At 51.2% G+C, this 19,157-nt stretch overlaps 9 protein-coding genes across 9 annotated transcripts; 6 read left to right on the forward strand and 3 right to left on the reverse strand.

Moving 5' to 3' along the window:
* Nucleotides 1-617: 617 nt before the first annotated feature.
* Z518_00071 (uncharacterized protein) lies at nucleotides 618-1,571 on the reverse strand (the record flags this gene model as incomplete). Its single annotated transcript, XM_013420675.1, has 1 exon — nucleotides 618-1,571. The coding sequence occupies one exon, from the start codon at nucleotides 1,569-1,571 to the stop codon at nucleotides 618-620; it is 954 nt and encodes a 317-aa protein (XP_013276129.1).
* Nucleotides 1,572-2,205: 634 nt separating this feature from the next.
* On the forward strand, nucleotides 2,206-2,901 carry Z518_00072 (maleylacetoacetate isomerase; the record flags this gene model as incomplete). Its single annotated transcript, XM_013420676.1, has 1 exon — nucleotides 2,206-2,901. The coding sequence occupies one exon, from the start codon at nucleotides 2,206-2,208 to the stop codon at nucleotides 2,899-2,901; it is 696 nt and encodes a 231-aa protein (XP_013276130.1).
* A 393-nt stretch (nucleotides 2,902-3,294) lies between these two features.
* Z518_00073 (uncharacterized protein) lies at nucleotides 3,295-3,928 on the forward strand (the record flags this gene model as incomplete). Its single annotated transcript, XM_013420677.1, has 2 exons — nucleotides 3,295-3,682; nucleotides 3,714-3,928. The coding sequence occupies 2 exons, from the start codon at nucleotides 3,295-3,297 to the stop codon at nucleotides 3,926-3,928; spliced, it is 603 nt and encodes a 200-aa protein (XP_013276131.1).
* Nucleotides 3,929-5,465: 1,537 nt separating this feature from the next.
* Z518_00074 (uncharacterized protein) lies at nucleotides 5,466-7,952 on the reverse strand (the record flags this gene model as incomplete). Its single annotated transcript, XM_013420678.1, has 3 exons — nucleotides 5,466-7,672; nucleotides 7,722-7,839; nucleotides 7,890-7,952. 3 exons carry the CDS (start codon nucleotides 7,950-7,952, stop codon nucleotides 5,466-5,468), a joined length of 2,388 nt encoding a protein of 795 aa, XP_013276132.1.
* Nucleotides 7,953-8,614: 662 nt separating this feature from the next.
* On the reverse strand, nucleotides 8,615-9,899 carry Z518_00075 (uncharacterized protein; the record flags this gene model as incomplete). The annotated part of the gene is made up of 2 exons (XM_013420679.1): nucleotides 8,615-9,806; nucleotides 9,865-9,899. The coding sequence occupies 2 exons, from the start codon at nucleotides 9,897-9,899 to the stop codon at nucleotides 8,615-8,617; spliced, it is 1,227 nt and encodes a 408-aa protein (XP_013276133.1).
* Nucleotides 9,900-10,957: 1,058 nt separating this feature from the next.
* Nucleotides 10,958-11,548, forward strand: Z518_00076 (uncharacterized protein; the record flags this gene model as incomplete). The annotated part of the gene is made up of 1 exon (XM_013420680.1): nucleotides 10,958-11,548. One exon carries the CDS (start codon nucleotides 10,958-10,960, stop codon nucleotides 11,546-11,548), a length of 591 nt encoding a protein of 196 aa, XP_013276134.1.
* A 1,154-nt stretch (nucleotides 11,549-12,702) lies between these two features.
* Nucleotides 12,703-14,707, forward strand: Z518_00077 (uncharacterized protein; the record flags this gene model as incomplete). Its single annotated transcript, XM_013420681.1, has 3 exons — nucleotides 12,703-12,761; nucleotides 12,819-13,050; nucleotides 13,247-14,707. 3 exons carry the CDS (start codon nucleotides 12,703-12,705, stop codon nucleotides 14,705-14,707), a joined length of 1,752 nt encoding a protein of 583 aa, XP_013276135.1.
* A 1,533-nt stretch (nucleotides 14,708-16,240) lies between these two features.
* Nucleotides 16,241-16,629, forward strand: Z518_00078 (uncharacterized protein; the record flags this gene model as incomplete). Its single annotated transcript, XM_013420682.1, has 2 exons — nucleotides 16,241-16,301; nucleotides 16,328-16,629. The coding sequence occupies 2 exons, from the start codon at nucleotides 16,241-16,243 to the stop codon at nucleotides 16,627-16,629; spliced, it is 363 nt and encodes a 120-aa protein (XP_013276136.1).
* Nucleotides 16,630-17,685: 1,056 nt separating this feature from the next.
* Z518_00079 (F-actin-capping protein subunit beta) lies at nucleotides 17,686-18,618 on the forward strand (the record flags this gene model as incomplete). The annotated part of the gene is made up of 2 exons (XM_013420683.1): nucleotides 17,686-17,717; nucleotides 17,829-18,618. 2 exons carry the CDS (start codon nucleotides 17,686-17,688, stop codon nucleotides 18,616-18,618), a joined length of 822 nt encoding a protein of 273 aa, XP_013276137.1.
* Between the last annotated feature and the right edge of the window lie 539 nt (nucleotides 18,619-19,157).

The raw sequence follows: 19,157 nt of genomic DNA on the forward strand, positions 1-19,157 counted from the left end.
GACACTCTAACTGCCATTCTCCCAGTACGGCATAGCAATGGACCAACAGTACTTCCTCTTCCGTATTGCTCCTAGAATCTCACTCTCCTTGCTCCGGGACATCCTCCAGATACGAGGCCATCGTCACCCATTCCGCTTATGACCATCTCCATTATCTTTGTCATCGTCAAGGCTCCCTCCTAGGACCTGAAGGGTCATCTGACCGAGTCACTGCAATTGTGGCTAGGGACACCCTACACTTCTAGCACAAGGCTGACTACTTTCACCCTCATTTGTTCTGTCGGCCTAGGACCCTGATGTCTTCCCCTTGATTGATCAATATGATACCGTTTCGACCCAGATCTAAGACTAATGCCACAACTTAAGGAAGAAACCGGAGGGGAACCAGCTGGCTCCCCCGGCTTTCGTCGTTGGCGGAGTCAAGGCCGAAACTCGGGGTTTGGCGAGTGAATCGTGGAGATGGGCTTTTGAGTTTGATACATTCATAGGGTCGGGCAGGACACCTTCATGGAACATTAATAGTCAGGGAGCAGTTTGCGGAGAGCCATTTTGGGTTATGGTGCGGGTACATGTCCTCGGAAGGCTTGCATTTACACACGGAGCACCCTTTTCTTTGTTCACTCCCTCGCAATACCAATTACCCCGTCCCCGTTTTGAATCTCTACGTCTGCACCGATCACGCCCGCGGTCTTCAGCACGTCCGCGACCCCGCTCATGACTCTCGGGTCTACTCCCCTGGTTCCCTCCACGAAGCGCACATCTTTCAACCATTCTCTCCCATCTTCTTCTGAATAATGGCAGCCAGCCTCACCGGTGCCTAGCATCCGAATCCCTACGTCAGGGTCAGAATTGAAGATGTTGACCCCCCGGTCGAAGGACTCAAATATTTCCTTCAATGTTGCGTCCGACGAAGGATCTGGGAACGTCGAGGTTGACGCTGCGATCTGCCAGCTCGGCCAAGGTGTGTAGATCTCTCCGATCTTCTTGAGCGGGGTATCATCACCGTGGAAATACGGTTTGGTGGTGAAATGTTCCCACATGAAGAAATCGGCGCTCGCACCCGTCACTCCATCACGGAGGTCCTTGAATGGACCCAAGGGCACGGCCGTGAGGGCCTCGGACCTGGAGTCTGCCGTCGGTCGCAACCAACCTTCTTGTTGAGCCAGGACAAAAGCCATGACGTGACTTCCACTTCCAAGCCTACTTACGCCGACTCGACGATGAGCCTTCAAATCGTCCACCGAGTTGATCTCACTGCGGTTCCGCCCTGTGACAATCGCCCAGCGCAGTGGTGTAGATACCCAAGAACCCACTATGGAATATCCTTTTTCGTCTGCGGACTTGGTGTGCATACTGGGATTCAGCAACCCAGCCACCCAGCCTTCTGTCAGCCCAATTGCAAGGTCAATCTCGTGGGAACGGAGCGACGTGATCATATGTCCGGTACCCGAGGGAAAAGGAACGAGTGTGATACGTATTGACGGAGGGAATAGGTCACCTCTCTTGCAGAAATGCAGAGGTAAAAGGTAATGTTCGGGGACATAGCCCACGCGGATCTCGCGGGAGGACATTACGAGCAGGGAAAGTATGGGGATGGACAAAGGCTCAAAGTGGTCGAACAGAAATTGGAGATTGATCAGAAAGGATCTGAAAAGAGAAATTGATCTTTCTGTGTGTGTTGCTTATGGCAGTCCCGGAACAAAAACACACCTCACCTTGTGTCATTGTCGTTGACCCAAATCAGGGTGCTTTTGGGCCCCTCCCCCGCAGCGTAGACTCACCGGGGTTGTAGGAGGGCCATTTCCGGTATCACGTGATCAGTCCCTAGAACCCCCGTCTTTCTTAATTACGTCTTCGTGGCATTAGGGGGAAAGAAATAGGAAGCTCTCTTTTCTGGCTACCTCGAGTCAGTGCTCAGCACATGCAGATCAAATGCCCCCAATATTCACCTTGTTTGGCAAGGTTCAGGGGCCTTGAGAGGCTTTTTGAAAGAAACGGAATCCCCTCCGCCTAAGACCGGCCAAAAAGGGCGGGGGAAATGAAAGTGTTCCGCGTTGGTGGGCTTGGGTCAGCTGCGTGGGGGAGAACGAGGAGATTTCGAGAGCTCTTGGAAACATAAGTTAATAAGTCAATTGATTTCTGGCCTTGGTTCAACTCCACTACTAGAGAATCCTGGTCAAGACGTCAAAGGCATCTCGAATCACCATGCCTTCCCCTCAGCACAAATACACCCTCTACAGTTACTTCCGATCCTCGTGCTCGGCGAGAATTCGAATTGCTGCGCATCTCAAGAACATCCCGCTCGAATACAGGTACATCCACTTGGTCAAGGGAGAGCAACATGGAGCCGAATACACAGCCCTGAACCCCAGTGAATCGGTTCCCACCCTCGTCGTGACCGACGTACAAACGAGCCAAGTCATCACCAAAATCCGTCAGTCCGTTGCCATTCTGGAATTCCTTGAAGAAAGCAGGCCAGACCTACCTAAACTGCTTCCGGGAGTTGAAGACACCGTGGGCCGGGCAAGGGTGAGGGAGCTAGTGAACATAGTGGCTTGTGACATCCAGCCCGTCACGAACCTGAGAGTTTTGAATTTCATCAAGCCCTTGGACATTGAGGCCAAGACTTGGCAGCTGCATTTCATGGCCTTTGGCTTCCGCGCGTACGAGGAGCTCTTGAAATCCTATGCCGGGAAGTACAGTGTGGGTGATGAGCTGACCTTGGCGGATTGTGCACTGGCTCCGGCCATCGATGGAGCCTTGAGGTTTGGGGTCGATGTCCCGGGTGAGTTCCCGCATGTTTGGAAGGTTTGGGAGAATTTGAAGGTTGTTGAGGCATTCAAAAAGGGCAGATGGAATAACCAGGAGGATACACCGGAGGACCTGAAGGTCAACGAGTAGCCAGGCTCAGGACTCATCTTTGACAGTTATACCTTGCGAGATGCTGGTAACTTGTCGGTACCACGTTGCTAACCTCGTCCCAATGCCAAACAAGAGAAACCATGATTCACCTCTTTTGATTTGCCTACACCACTCTTGGTATCACACGTATTGCGCTGGTATGCACATGCTCACATCCCTATGTCTGTCTGGATGCTGACTTATGCCGCGTCGAGGATGACGTCTGCCAATATTGGATACCCAATTTGCTCCGCCTTGCCGTTAGTTACCCTTAATCACATGAGCTCTTTCTTTTTTCTTTTTCGCCCCCCTGACGGGTGGCTCCTTCATGATCTGAAACTCCTATTTCAGCTTGATCGGCATTCGCATTCATGCGGGATCTCAGCCTCGACCATGGAGTTTGGTCTCAATGTCTTCCAAGTCATCCAAAATGAGCTTCTCTCGCGCGAGGGAAATCGCTCCACCTTAGGCCTCGGTTTTCGTTTGGCCATCATCGAAGAGAGAATCAAAAACCACGAAGCAAAGACGAAAAACTCTCATATATGGAGACCTTATCATGCCATCGCCCCCATTTCCGCCCTCACACCCGAGGCAAAGGCCATCGTTGACGGACAGAAAAAGCGTCTCCTTGCGAGAAGAGGGGCCAACCCCACGAAAGACGATAAAGATCCTACCAAGCATATGCGAGATGAGGAATTATGGGAAGTTCACCCTGACTTTCCCAGAACGGTGCTGGAATTTAAGGAGTTGCAGTTCCATCGCAAGTTTGTCTCATTCTTTGGTATCGAATTCTCGTCTGACCTTTTCCATAGCGGACTGGGTACGGAACTTACTTGAATTCTATAATGTCAGGGTCTACAGACCAGATATGAGACCCGTCATCACCGACCATGCTGATCACCTGGTCGATATTAAACATAATCTCGAGACCTGTCTTGAGGAGTTGGCTGCTACGTGGGGACTTAATTGGTTTCGAATCGGCGGACTGGCGTTGTCTGGTCAGCCAAACCCTTTCGCGGGTCTGTGATTACTCGGTACGCTGAACCTTTCATAAACTCAACTGCGAGAGCATTGACGCTGTCGTGCAAATCCCGATGCATGTTCTTGCGTCTCCTGCCTCCTTTGATACTTACCGGACCTCCGACAATCATTCTGCTCCATTATGAATTACGATCTGATGTTTAACGAACCCATTTCGAACGACCTGCTACAAATCCAATGACGAAATACTTTGCACTTTTGAGTCCGAAATCATGACAGACAGCTCTTCTGACGACCGGCCAGATCCAGAATTTCTATGTTCATCTCAAGATTCTTTTGATTTGCTTCCTATACATCATAACCCGAAGGAACCACCGATACCCATACGACGACCTAGACCAAGACTTGTTGATAATTTTGACCCTAGGACTCTTTATGTAAATAACTCTATGTCGAAAACAAGGCAGAGAATGGAACATATTCGATATCTCTCCCGTGCAGCATTCAATACTTCAGAAAACGAAACAATGAATCAACATACCAATGTAACGAAGACACTCGAATCCAAGATGTGTGCCAATCTATTGTGCTCCCGGACTCATACTCACGATATCAAATATCGCCGTGAGTACCCAATTGGCTTTACCATCGCACTGCATGTCTTGCTAGAGAACAAGACCTTTTCTGGCAAGCCTTTCGGTTGGTGGGCCAGGTCGCCAGTTTTGCCAATTCAATAACATCTATCGATAGGTCCGAGTGCTCACGGCAGTCAAGACCTATTCAGATCTCTTATCGGAAGGGGTTGGAAATGACATGCCTCCGACATCATCTGCTTCCACAACCTCCATCGCAAACCTCCAGACTTGATTCAACCCGCTACTTGGACAGATTCCTTGAGCACCTAATCTAGTATCGAGACGAGGGCATGGACGGAGCGATTTTCAACAGAGACAAGAAGAATACTCGAGAAGATATCTGGAAAAAAGAGGAACACAAGGTCACCAAGAGATTCAATGGTGCAAGAGGTGATGGATTAACTGTTCACTGCCTTACTCAACGGAGCTCCCATGCATGTCGCGATATCGCGAGCAGGAAAAGAAGAAACCTAAGCCAAAGGAACCATTCCAAGTAAGCATCCTTAAACGCGCAAATGGAGATATTATAAGAAGAGGGCAGAAGAAGCTCGACGACGAAGACAAAGACGGAGGTGAAGACGCCGAGGGAGAAGAAAAAGGCTTCCCTATCCACATCGAGCCGAACCGACTTCAGCCTTTGGCCTGTGCCGCTTGCATTTTCCCCTACGCCAGAACCGTGAGTCCATGTACGTGTTTCGTCCCATATTAGGCCAGACAATGCGGTGTGCCTCTCTCATGTAGAAATTTAGGCCGTAAGATTAACACTGTACCCTTCTATACTAGTACATAGGAAGGATGATTGAGTTTCTTTTTTCCCACCAGTACAGTATAGCACCGCACACAAGATCCCCCTCCGCCATCCATTCATCCCAGATCATAACGAACCAGGCCCGTGTACCCTTCATAGAACATCCCGTTGATCCCATCCAGTCACGCTCTATCTTTATTTCAGGCCATAACACTCGCCGGCGCCGGCGCTGGGTTTGGAGCCGTCGTGGTATTCGTACCCGTAGCCGCACCCGTCGACCCGCTTACGCTCGGCGCATCATCTGCGTGGTCTTCATGCTCATCCTCATCCTCCAGGTCACTCTGCCTCAACTCCCTACACGTCCCGTCCCTTGTACAGATCATCACCGTTTGCACGATTCCTCTGACCACTGTCCTTCCCCACCCCTTAAGCTTCCTCACTTGACTCTCGCGCATCGTCATGGGCGCAATCAGCGTCTTGACGCCCACCTGTTCCATCACAACTCCCGAAAGCAGGCTCACATACAGGAACGGATGCTGAATCATTTCGACGGCGAACGCGTCGAGGACCGCGCGTGCTTTGGCGGTGTATTCCGCATTCTTATCTTGGATGTATGACGATAAGTATAGGAGGTTGGTGCAGATGATGCCATTAGGTGAAGGGAGCGCGTTGTCCGTGCCGGGCTTCAAGCGGATGATTTGCTCCATTGGCGTAGATTGCTCGGCTTGGAAGTAGCCACCCGTGGTGGTGGCGATGAAGTGCGTGTCGAGATAATTTTGTAATCGTACGGCCCAGTCGAGGTAGGGTTGCGAGAGGGTGAGGTCGTATAATGCTAGATTCGCGAGCGTCATGTAGGCGTAGTCGTCGACAAATGCCATATGAGTGTCTTCATCGGGAGTGGTCGTGGACGGCTTCGGAGTGCGATAGAGTTTGCCGGTAGTTTCATCGTACAGTTCCCTTCGAATGAATGCCGCGGCTTTCTCGGCGGCTTCCTGGCATCTTGCTGCGCGATGTTTGTCGATGGTGGAGAGAGTGTTAGCCGCGCGTGCGAGGGCGGCGATTGCGAGACCGTTCCATGAGGCGATGATCTTGGTGTCGACTTCAGGTTGTTCGCGTTTGGATTTTCGGTACTCGAGCAATTCTGCCCGGCCGCTTTTGATAACGCGCACGATTTCTTCTTCGGCGAGACCGAATTCCTTCGCGAGCACAGATGGCGTTGCTTGGATGTGAAGCACGTTTTGAGTCAAGAATTCATCGTGCACGTCGTGCTGGGCGGGGACGTTGCCGTCGGGTTTGACGCCGAAGTGGCGGGCCAGAATTGCTGCGTTGCGCTCGCCGAGGATGGACTGGAATTCTTTATATGTCCAGACGTAGAAGGCGCCTTCTTTCTTGTCATCTGTGACGCCGTTGGCGACGGCGGAGAGAGTGGCGCGAGAATCCGCGTCTTCACTGGCATACCAGCCACCACCGGGTTGGACGATGGGAGATTCGGAGTTGGCGAAGTATTCGACGAGGCTGTAGATGGTGCCCAAGATCTCGGGATCACGACCCAGTGCCCATGCATCGCAGTAGCAGCCTAAAAGTTGAGCGTTGTCGCACATCATTTTCTCAAAGTGCGGGAGATTCCAGTCGGCGGTGACGCTGTATCGATGGAACCCATATCCTAATTGGTCTCGGAGGCCCGATCGTGAAATGGCGAGGAGCGTGTGAAGCGACATTCTTGCCGCGGTGACGCATGACTCTCGACCTAAAATGCCCGGAACTGGACTGAAGAAACCGAAGCGTGTATGGGTGGACGGCTGCGCAATCGCTGCACCGATTCGAAGAAGAAATGTGAGATTGGAGGGCGTGGGGAATTTCGGGGCGGTCGGATTGGCGCTGAATCCACCATATGTCGAATCATATCGAGAAATAAAGTGGCTGAGGGCATCATCGAGAAGGTCCAGATCTAAAGGTTCGGGGGGGTCTGAAGAAGGCGGTTCAGTTCCTCGGATTTGGACAGTGGAATGGGAATGAATGCCCTCCGCCGCGAAGGCGAGTAGTTGGTTGGTGATGTCGGTGGATGACTGAAGACATCGTTCCCGTTGTGTCGTCCAGACTTCTTGCATCTTGTGCAAAATGTCGATAAAGGTGACCGGGGGCTCATCGTGAGGAGTTCCTCGTTGGAGGTGGGTGGTTGGTGATGGGCCAGGCCAGTATGTGCCCCCGAAGACGGGTTTCAGGTCGGGGGTGAGGAAGACATTCAATGGCCATCCACCGGAACCGGTGGTTGCAGTGACATAGCTCATGTAGATATCGTCCAGATCGGGACGAGATTCTCGGTCCAGTTTGATTGGGATGAACGATTGGTTGAGGATGTCGGCAATTTCAGGGGAGTTGAAAGATTCTCGTTCCATGACATGGCACCCTGAAGAGTATGTTAACCTGAGAAAAACGGATTGATCCGGCCGTCTTACAATGACATGCATTGTAGCCAATACTGAGAAAGATGAGTCGCTGAGAGCGTTTTGCTAAGGAGATGGCCTTCTCGGACCATTCTTGCCAGGCCACAAGATTGTCCTTGTGCGCTCGGAGCTGGTTTATATTAGCGTTGGCGACGTGATCGAGATCGATCAATCTCTCACGTATGGAGATGTGCTGTTTGCCAGGCAATTGTGCAATATGACTTCAGGCTCCTCGTTAACCATCGAGGCGGGCAATCAGCGGAGATCCTAGACCTCCGATAGAGTCCAACCAAAAAATGACAAGAGTGTACTTGAGGATGAAGTCGACGCCAATACACGAGTGGAGATGGTAATTGTGCACCAAAAAGAGAAGGGAAGAAGTGATGTTGGTGAGCACGTGGGCTGGATTTGCAAGGCTCTGGGGTCGGAAAAGCCCGGTTAATGCAGGGAGTTGGAAGCAGTTGGGAGATGGCACAAGATAGTATGCGAGGTACAGAAATGTCGAGATGAGATACGGATGACTGACCCAGGGGAGGAGAGGGGGAGGGGGTCGATTCGCTTACAGCAGAGATTTTTTTTTTTTTCCTTTTTTCCCCAAAAACGAAAGAACAGGATACGGAGGGGATGCAGTGGAAAAAATTGCGAGGTGGTAGAGGAGCCAATCAGCGCGTTGCATTTAATCAAGACCCGCTTATCTAATCTGCAGACCCGGGCACGTGCCGATAACACTGATGGGGCGTCAAGGCTCGTAAAAGACCCTTGTAGGCGTTGTACGCTTCGTACAAGCTTCGAAACTATATAGTCTGACGGTCCCTTGGGCCCCAGGGAAAGGTTACGGTATATGATCATTAGTGACGAGGAGCCAATTCAGGAGGGTCATCTACCATACCCCCTTTATTGGCCCTCTACTGCTCATCCATCGCCATCTTTTCTAATATATCCGCCTCCTCCGACTCCATCAACGCCCGCAGTTCAGCCTCGTCTTCCTCAGTCAGCATTGACATATCATTCTTAGGCTCCGGCTCTTGCTCAAGCAATTTAGGATTCTTCGCCTTTTCGACCGCTTTCTGGAGATCGGCTGGGGCAAGGCTCCACCTTCGAAGTGTTGCGTCGATGCTAACACTGATGACGAGGTTTCCAGTCATACACAGTCCTGTGACTTCTTCATAATGTCCTGAGAATACATGGTGAAGTTCACCCGTCGTCTTGTTCCACACTCGGATCTCCTCATCTCGACACGCTGTGATGACCCAACCATATTTGTCATGGGTGGTGACATCCCGCACAAAGTCCGGATGCTGTAATGTGGCCTCTGTCCTCCAGCCATCATTCCTAGAGAGATGCCTAGCTGTTTTGTCCGCAGAAGCCGTCCACAAGTCTCCATCGTCGTCAAAATGTAATTTGTACACACTGGTCTCGTGTGCTCTGATGGGTAACGACAATTGTATGTGACTGGTGGAGATCTTGGATGATTCTGGTAGAGTGAAGGCAAAGATGTCTTGTTTCGAGGTGGAAAACATCACAACAGGTGAGTCGGACGAGGAAAGCGGATCGATGACAAGACACTCAATCCCACGGCAATCGGGCTTCAGAGATCCGAGAGACTGTCCGTCCACGGTCCAAAACCTGACGTCGCCATCCGTGCTGCCTGATATTATTATGTCTTGTTTGTCTGGCGTCCGGGCAACGGCAAGACATTTTACAAAGTCGGTGTGAGCCGGGAACGACGTGCATTCGGTCAATGTCATGCTTTTTGACGGTCCGTCCGTGGAATGAAGCGTATATCTCCAAATCGATTTGTCCCAACAGCCCGCAAAGACTCGCATCGTCGTGGAAGCATCTGTCGGGGATTTGGAGCCATGGAAAGCCAGGCTCGTCAGAGGTGCCTTGGGTCCTCGAGGAGTAGCGGACAGCTCATTTGTAGATAGCCGGAGACCGGTGACAGAGCCTCCAGCCTCAGCCACAAAGACGACATCTCCACTGGGATCCCAAAAGTAATTGACATCCACAGCTAATATTTTGGAGCGGAATTTGACGGGGTTCCCCTGACTGTTGGTTGCTTTGCGCTGTTTTCGTTCATTTTCAGCCAAGGAGGTGCTGGGCGACAGGATCAGCATCAGGGAGCTTTTCTTTTGGATAAACATTGGACACGTACTCTGTTTGAAAATAGTTACCTGCTTGATTGGACATGTTGAAGGAGGTCATTATTGATGACCCACAGACATCACAGACGAGACTGCATCTCAACGCAGGTGGCAGGGAAATTTCCCGCCGAATTTGGCGGTCAATGCCGCCGCTTTGGGACTGTTTCTTCCCTCGATGCCAAGATCGAAGCCCTCGTTGCGTCCCACATCAGCGCCCACCCTCGGCCGTCTCGCAACCAATACTCGGGACCAGAAACAGCAAGGGATCCGTCTAACTCTTTGACTACTACCCTGACCATGGGCCCCTCGAACCTGGAGGTGGATTTCCTCGATGCCACGAGAGGGGCATCGTCCGACCTTTGCAAAAGACTCGAATCGCGGGGGGCGCGAGTCCGGAGCTGTCTAAGCACTATTTGAGCCTAGCTGTGCGAGCGTTGTCCGGTGGATCCAAAACCCTTTGAAGCCACCTATGTGCCCGCAACTCCTCCGCCGCCATCTCAAATTACTCCTCTCTCACAACACCTACCGATTCGCACTCCTGAAAGACCCCGTCCGCGTCGATCGCCCTCTCCTGAGGCCTCGCCAACCGAGATTCCGGCGTCTACGGCACCTCCAGTACTAGCCGGAGGTCGAAATAAGAGAGTGCGCACTTCCACTGCGAGATACAACCGGGCAAAAGAGCAGGGATTCATTCAGGACTCACAAGAGGCTCATAGAGCGTCGGGTCGGCAGCGAGGTCAAGAGGAGCCAATTATGCGAGAGAGGCAAAGTGGATGGAAAGGTACCTGAAAACCCCCCATTTTACTACGGATTTGAGGTACCTCGCCATCCACCAGACAACGCTCGCACAAATAGGCCCCATTGGTGCTTCGATAGCTCCGGACCCACTCGCTGTTGCTCGAAACTCGCGGTCAGGACTCGCTCTCCCGAGGCGCCCCCATTACTATCGGGCATGTCCTGGTCCGTCCAAATGATGGGGAGACTGCTTGGGCTCTGACGACATACTGTAGCCCTCCATTGGAAACCTTTGCGAGATTGAACCGAGCAATTCCCATGGTGAATCTATTATATACAGGACAGTGTACCCATTAAACATCGCCAAACATGAGCGGGACCCCTGTTCCGCCCGCAAAGCTTAGCGTACGAGAGCGACTACGTCAACGCCTCAAGCCTGGAAGCCGTGCTTCATCACCCACCCCAGCACCAGTCTCAACCCAGGCATCGACGCAGATTTTGGCATCGTCAGGCCCACCGTCAGCTAGACCGCCTGCCACTAACTCACCAAATGCAAGTGCTGTCCCTTCGTCATCACAGCAAGCAGCTCCCAATCCCTCCGGCCATAATGTCTTAGATGTTGCTCTCAAACGACTCTCGGACAACGATCGGGAAACCCCTAGAAAACATATTCCTCCGACCTCCAGCGACATTGACTTGGCGCTTGAGCAGGCTGTCGCTGCGGCTAAGGAGAAGCAACGATGCTGCCTGGAGAACAGCTGGAGGATTAGACTTGCTGGGAAAGAATTCATTCTAAAAAAGAAGGCCGACAAGATAGTCAGGTGGCTAATCCGTTTCAAAGAGGTGGGCGATGTTGCAGCCGCTGCAGACCCGGTACATGCCGGCTGGCATTGTGGCTTCCACATGAGTATCGGAGTGGTTGTTCGGCGTTCGACGGTAATACAATTGCCATTGGTCTGAATTCTGGCCAAGTCAGTTTTACCCAGCTTAATAGTTAGTCCCTAAATATCTATGAATAAATATGGTACTATACAATCTTTTTCTAGTACCTTGATATCCAAGAGGTCTGGGGAAATGCATAAATTATATATCCGGTCACAGTGGTGTGTGGCGTCGTGGGCGGCAACACAGCAAGGCTGTCCTGATACGGTATACAGTGGCATCGTCCTTATGATTGCGGGGATGTCAATTCCTTGCCGCTATTATGCCTCTGTCTATTGCCGGGGCATTACGGCGTGTACCATAGGTTCCCATAGGGGACTAGTTAATTACTACGCGCTACCTCCGTTGTCCACCGGTTCATTCCATGCCCAGCTGTTAGATCCCTCGCCTTTACAAGACTGTTGCCCCTTTCGAGCCATCAACCAAGTCATCAAGAGCGTTTTCCATCCGAAGGGGGGTTGTTAAACGGATCTAGTTAAGTGCTCTAGTTAATCGCACCTAATCATGTGCCAAATATCGCGTGTTCAGCGCCCGCTCGAAGTGGTCCGTGGATTGGATCCGATGGGGTCAGCCAATCAGAGCACAGGATTAGGTAATCATCGGATTATAGATTTTCCGGCTACGCCCATTCCCGAGTAGGCCGTGGATTGGATCCGATGGGGTAGGCCAATCAAAGCACAGTAATTGCCCGGGGTTTCCAATCACGTGACACATATGAACACCGCCAAGAATTGCCAATACCAATGTGGCCGGCTCAATCACATGATGCAAAGGGCTTGGCAATATCGAGCGCAGCGAGGCCTAGGGGTTTGGGGCTAGCTCCCCCCCCAATAAATAGAAGCTACGATTTTACCCCCTCGTGTATCCGCGGCCCTTAGTATACTGTGTTGATCACGTGATTAGGGTTTATGGTCACGTGGCTTGCGCAAAATTGGAGATGCCAAGACTACGTTGAGGCGCAAGATCATCTATGACGCGATGTAGGGTGAAACAATATTTTATGAAGCGTCTTCGCTTCCCACGGGACTGCGGCCAAAGCCACCGTGACCTGCGCAGCCTCGAATTCCTCCACCAAAACTTTTAACCTCCAACCTCTCCTCTCTTAGGCTCACCCACTTTCCTTCTCTATGTAACAATAGTCCTTTCTTTGATTGCGCTTTCTTTTCGCCATCATGGACATGGACCATCTGATCGGTCAGCGGTTCAATCTCATCTCCAAAAGTGAAATTCGGTATGGAATCCTCGGGTTGTGCAACAAAGGCCACCTCTAACCACCTCGTGTGCATAGCTATGTCGGCACCCTCCATGAAATAAATCCTGAGCAGTCCACTATCGCCTTGGAAAATGTCTACTCATTTGGTACCGAAGACCGAAAGGTCGAAAAATTCATCCCTCCTTCGCAACAGAAATATGGTTTCATCGTCTTCCGTGGAAGTGATGTCAAGGACATCAAGATTGCTGAAGAAGAACAATCGCAACCTTCTCCACCCTCTAATATGCCGAGTGATCCCGCGATATTGGTATGTCACGCACCGGACCTTCCTCGCACCAATTCGATGATGAGATATTCGGATGTAAATTCACAGACCTGTTCTGAATGCGCAAAAGCCGTGTGGATATTTCCGTTGCCTTCCTTCTGACCAAACTCCAACCATACTCCAGCTGCATATCCTTCGATTCGTCTTGGAACAATACTGACTCTGAACGACTTCCTAGAATGCTTCTCGTCCTGGCCCTCCACCTCAAGGTCCCCCGCGCGATGGTCCCTTCTCTCCGGGCGAATACCCTCCACATCCACCTTTTGGCGGTTACTATCCTCCAGGTCAGTTTGGGAGGGGCTACGGTCCTCCACCAGGAGGGTTTGGCCCCGGCCCAGGATTTCCACCCTATGGTCCTCCGCCGCCAGGATATTTTGGTCCACCGGGTGGTTCAGGGGGGTTTCCACAAGGTCCGAGTCCTCATCCGTTCCAACCTCATCAAACTCCAATTGGGCCTCCCGGACAACGCAATAGTGTTCCACCACCTCCGCCACAATCTCAACCAGAGCCAGAGTCTCGAGCTCCTGGGCCCGCGCCTGCCTCGAATCTCACTTCAGAGCTACCGGTCGATAATAAAGCTTCTGAATCAACGCCTCCGGCGCAACCGAAGGTCTCACAAACGGCTGCTTCTACTCAAGCTCAACCGACCGTCGCTGGGATTGCGGCCAAGGCTCCTCCATCGGGCACGGCTCCGGCACCCACGGCCGCCGCTCCAAAACCTACCCCCTCAGGACCAAAGACCAATCGAGTTACCCCCGCGGTGCCATTGACGGTCAATCAGAAGTCCTTTACGCCTCCCGCTCCCAGTGCGACAGACGGTGCATCGACGAATGGGACCACGAAACCTGCCAAACCGGCCCCATCTCAAGCTGCTATGGACGAAGCATCTCGACGAGCCAAAGAAGCCGTTGCGGCGGCCATGGCGAAGCTCAATCCTCAGGCCCCAACATCGCAAACCAAACCTCTCCCATCGACTGCAGCCGTTGATGCTCTATCGAAGAAAGTGGCAGACACGTCAATGTCCAACACCACAAACGGTACCGCCCGTGGTGGAAGAGGTGGATTCAGAGGTGGTCGAGGCGGTAATTATCCTCGTGGTGGTGGACAGAAGAAGATGGACATTCCCAAGTCTGATTTCGATTTTGAATCGGCAAATGCGAAGTTCAGCAAAGAAGACTTGATCAAGGAAGCAATCGCATCAGGGGCTCCACCCGACGAAAACAGCGCCGCCGGTGAAGCAAATGGAGGGTCCAGCGACACACCAAAGAGAAAAGATAGCTTGCCTACCACCGGAGTCGCGTACAACAAATCCACGTCTTTTTTCGACAATCTCTCATCGGAGATGAAAGATCGAGAAGAAGGAAATGATGGACGTGCGAACGCGAGACAAGCTCGAGGCGAGGAGTTCAAGAAGAATATCGAGACTTTTGGCCAGGGGAATGTGGACAGTGGATATCGTGGACGAGGCAGAGCTGGTGGGTATGGCCGAGGACGACAATATGGAGGAACCTATCGTGGCGGTTACAATAATCGTGGATATAGCAACAGTGGCTACCGTGGGAATCGAGGACGGAGTGGTCCAGGACAGGGACAGATCCAACCCCAAGCTCCGGCAGATCAGACTGCTGCCCAGTCCTAGATCATGAGTTATCATGCTCGTTCATACCACTGAAGTGCTTTGGGTTCAGCGAGGGATAGTGGCTTGTGTGTTTTCCCCACTCCCTTGGTTTGTTCGCATTATTTTGCCTGGGTCTACGTCCATGGTGCGTGCTGATGCAAGCGGTTTCAATTGTGTTGGCGGATTCGCTTTGGCGCGAGCGAAGAGTTGATGGAGTCAGATCTTTGGAGTCAGACGTCCATGTTTCAAAGAATTATTGTCTCTGTTTCGGGTGGCGGGTTTGATTGTCGAAGACGGGAATGAGCATGAATGTGAACACGCAAAGCAAGGAAGGAAAGGAGAAGTTATGTCAGATGTCCCATCCAACCCATCTGACTGATGAGAGTGGATCAGGACCATGAAGATACCATTCAGAAATTCATCGAATCGGCTCAATTTCTCTCGACCTATCAGAAAACATGGGCCAAGTCAAAAAAGTAAAACCAAACCTCTCCCCTTGTACTCAAATACTGACAACTGCATATTCAAATCTTACTAACTGCTGCTAGCCTGATAGATACCCTGCTCCTTTCCATTGGTACCAGTTGGCTGTTGATAGGCAAAGAAGGTAAATCCAGCATCAGCGCCGATTCGAACAATCGTGAAACCGCCTTGTGTCGTCACCTGCGGACTTTTCTCTTAAGCACTGTTACCTTCTTGTCCCTTCTTTCTCTGAATCATTATGTTCAAGCACGTTGATCGATCTGTGCTTCGATGGCACAGTACCTTTCCGCCTTTCTCGGTCTTGTCATCGCCTATATGGCTGTGTGAGTGTAAGAATCGAGCCAAATCTACTCAACCGGCTTCCGGACAGGTCAAAGCAGGCCCGTGTTTCAACCTAGAGTATCGCCACAGATATTTATGCTTCGGTTTCGAGGCCGGCCCGCAGAACACTGTGACCATGAGGACATATACTGTATTATGAGAAAGGCGTTACAATGGAAGCTGAGGCCGGTGGTCGTGTCCGACCGTCTCAATTCACTCATATTGTTCACCGCTGCCGGAGACTCCTCTTCGAATGTGCTAATCTCCTGGTATAATGTGTTCCGTTTATGGCATTGGTCACTTCTTCCTCCGTTCTACCTCTCTTCCTGTTACTTTTCTGTGATACTGAACATAATTTCGAACTCCGTGGCTTGGATCTTTGTTACTTCGCGGCTGAGCTGGTGTACGCCCGCTTAAGCATAAGGCTCGAAGAAGGCCAGGGACGCCAGTCGTCTGCTCCGCACTAAAACACGGTATAGGGACTTTGTTGTGATTTTACGGAGGACCTCGAAGGGGCCCAAGGGACCGTCAGACTATATACTTTCGAAGCGTGTACGAAGCGTACAACGCTTCCGAAGGTCTTTACAAGCCTTGGCGTCGCCACATATCACATTGCACCAGAACATATACCACGTGACACCGCAAATGACTAGCTCTGATTAATCCGTCTGACAATAGAATGCATTTGGCGTCAACAACCACTGTTCATCTCCTCCTCTTGGCCATTCTGAACGTACATTTACTGAGATCATGCTGAAGTTGGGATTTATGATTTCGGTCCAGAGTATCACTCCCGAGCACAATCAGACTGGTAGGTAATCAATCAATTGTCAACAGAACCTACCTTCTTCATCGGAAACAAATCGCTTACCGAGAGATATTTGGCTTCATGGCTTCGACCGTCACAATCACAGTTTTCCCAATCGAAGAAGCCAAATCGTGTGCAGTATCTTCAGACCGCAAACAAGAAAGAAACCCAGGATGCTCTTGTCACAAATGCAGGGCACGGTGGCAGGGCACGAAGGCTTGATATAATTCCACCAGGTCCTCCAGTTGAAGACCCGCTCTGGCGAGAAAAGAATCACATGGCCGGTGTGCACTTAGAATCTTCGACAAATTGGGCATCGGCGACGGTGTAAAGTGGTTATGTCAACCTCAGGGTTGAGTCTTCTGCCTCGCAGGTTCAAGCATCCTGAAGGCTCAAAGCAACACAGATCCTAAGATCCTTCGACGTTCGGGATCAGCCCGTTCGCGGTTCATTTTGGAGCAATTCGAGTCTGACCTTTGTTCACGTCGACGAAAAAGGGAACTTGTCTTGTTCGAGACGACCGACAATGTCAGCGCTGCAGGTTTTGTAGTCCATTCCAGGATTCACAAAGCTCAGCTTGATCTGAACGCCGCATGCCACTACCGCGCGCCATATAGTCGTGCCTGGTCAACGCTTGGTCGAGAAATTGAGATATTGAATCAAGGGAAGTAAACTCTTAGATTTGACCATCTAAAGGGATGACTGACCGAGTCGCCGCTTTCACTCTCGCAGTAAATACTGGAATCGGAGGCTCGGTGATAGAGGCTCTCGGCTGCCCCCACCAAAAAGAAAAATCATCCTCCATCCACCGCATACTCACGGCTGGTAGTACAATAGCCGAGGCTGCAGCATACTCTATTGTACTGTAGCCCGCATGCGAGACCCAACTCTTGCTGGAAGCTGGTGGCAGCGAATGGACTTTCCAAGCGAATCGTAGAATCAGAGGTAGCACAGTATACAAGGAGACAACAGGTAGTCCGGAGGTTTTGTATACGCAATTCGTGTCGGAATACGATCTGGGCTGGGAGAAGAGTGCGTGAATCGGAATTTTTGCAATGAACGTCAGCTCTAACGGGCAGAAAATAGTCATACTCCCTGTCCTGGGCAGTACTGCAAATGTACCTGTGTTCTAGATGTTGAGTGGATGTGCAAGGAATAGGGGTCAGATCTCACTACTCCATTTGTTCAGGGCGGCATCAAATACTTCCGAATTGAGAATGAGTCGCGGGGCGATTTTGTTACGTAGTACATGGTCTTCGTAGAACGTTGATATGGATTCTCTCCGCAGAACGATTGTATGCTCACATTCTACTGTTTGGTGAATAAACAATACCCGCCTCCTCTTCAGACACCCTAGCCACCAGATTTTCTCTTTCCTCCTTGCGTAATGGCAAGCGAAGCCCAATTCGATGCGGCTTTGTGAGTTACTCCATCAGCGCGGTCTGACATTCTTTGTAAATTCAACAACACAAGCAGGATCACGGCTCATGTATGAGATGTTGTTGCTAACTTGTCATGATTTTGATATAGAGACCTGCTCCGAAGACTGTCTCCGCTCTCGGTCTCTGACAACCTCAACGCTATCACTGCTCTTGTTCCTGATCTCACCGAAGACCTTCTCTCCTCCGTCGACCAACCTTTGACCTCTGCAAGATGCAAGAAAACCGGTCGCGATTACCTGCTATGTGACTACAATCGAGATGGAGATTCGTATCGAAGCCCCTGGAGTAATGAGTTCGAACCACCTCTAGACGATGCCACGTACCCCAGTGACCGAGTAAGAAAAATGGAGGTCGAAGCCAACACCGCATTCGACGTTTACCGACAAATGTACTACGAAGGTGGAACTGGAAGCGTGTATCTGTGGGACCTCGATGACGGTTTTGCCGGAGTCGTCTTACTGAAGAAGAGCGTCGGGCAAGAGGCCGGATGGGACAGTATACACGTTTTCGAGGTCGATGAGAGAAGAGGCAGCGGGCGCACATGTCACTACAAGTTGACCAGCACTGTCATCCTTCACCTTGGTCGAGAGAGCGAGGGTGTCGGCTCTCTAAACCTTGCAGGGAGCATGACCAGACAAGTCGAGGCCGATCTGGTCGTGGAAAATGTAGGTGGCCAAGGCAAAGATGGAGGCCACGTGTGCAATGTCGGTCGATTGATCGAAGACATGGAAGGCAAGATGAGAAACATGCTTCAAGAAGTGTACTTTGGAAAAGCCAAAGATGTTGTGGGTGATCTTCGAAGCGTGGCACCATTGACAGGCGTCAACCGGGATCGACAGGCTCAACGAGATGTTATTTCGAGCATGGGAGGCAAGTAATTATTCTCACAACAGAGATTCCCGCCGGAGATGATACGAGAACTGGTCAGGAGAAGTGTTTGAAAACGCAAGCCTTGTCAGATACGGTCAGGGAAAGACCATGTTTCCAGCTATGGGGTATGACCCAGATGATTCCGTCAACAATGGCAGGATAAACGCGGAAATGCCAATCATCGGGTATCTTGTCCAATCTCTGAGCTTCTCATATGCAGACCTCGGTCGACCTGCACAGAAAGGACTGCAGTTCGAACCCCCAATGAGACTACCGCGACATCCAAGGGGGCTGTACTGGCAGCCAATATCTCGGCTACTCACCCAAGCGTGCTCAAAACTGGATGCAGAAGCTTGATGTGAAAAATGATGACAACTACAAAACTCTTCCATGTGATGTCTGTAAAGCTTTGGATTTATAAAAGATCAGCAGCCAAGTGAGAATGGATGGACAAAACACTTGCTCGCTTCAGAAAACAACCGGTCTCTGATATCTCCACCTGTGGAATTGTAATTGTCTTTGGGCCCCCCCCCCCCCCCCCCCCCCC

The sequence above is a fragment of the Rhinocladiella mackenziei genome (genome assembly GCF_000835555.1).
Source record: "Rhinocladiella mackenziei CBS 650.93 unplaced genomic scaffold supercont1.1, whole genome shotgun sequence".
Lineage (NCBI taxonomy): Eukaryota > Fungi > Ascomycota > Eurotiomycetes > Chaetothyriales > Herpotrichiellaceae > Rhinocladiella > Rhinocladiella mackenziei.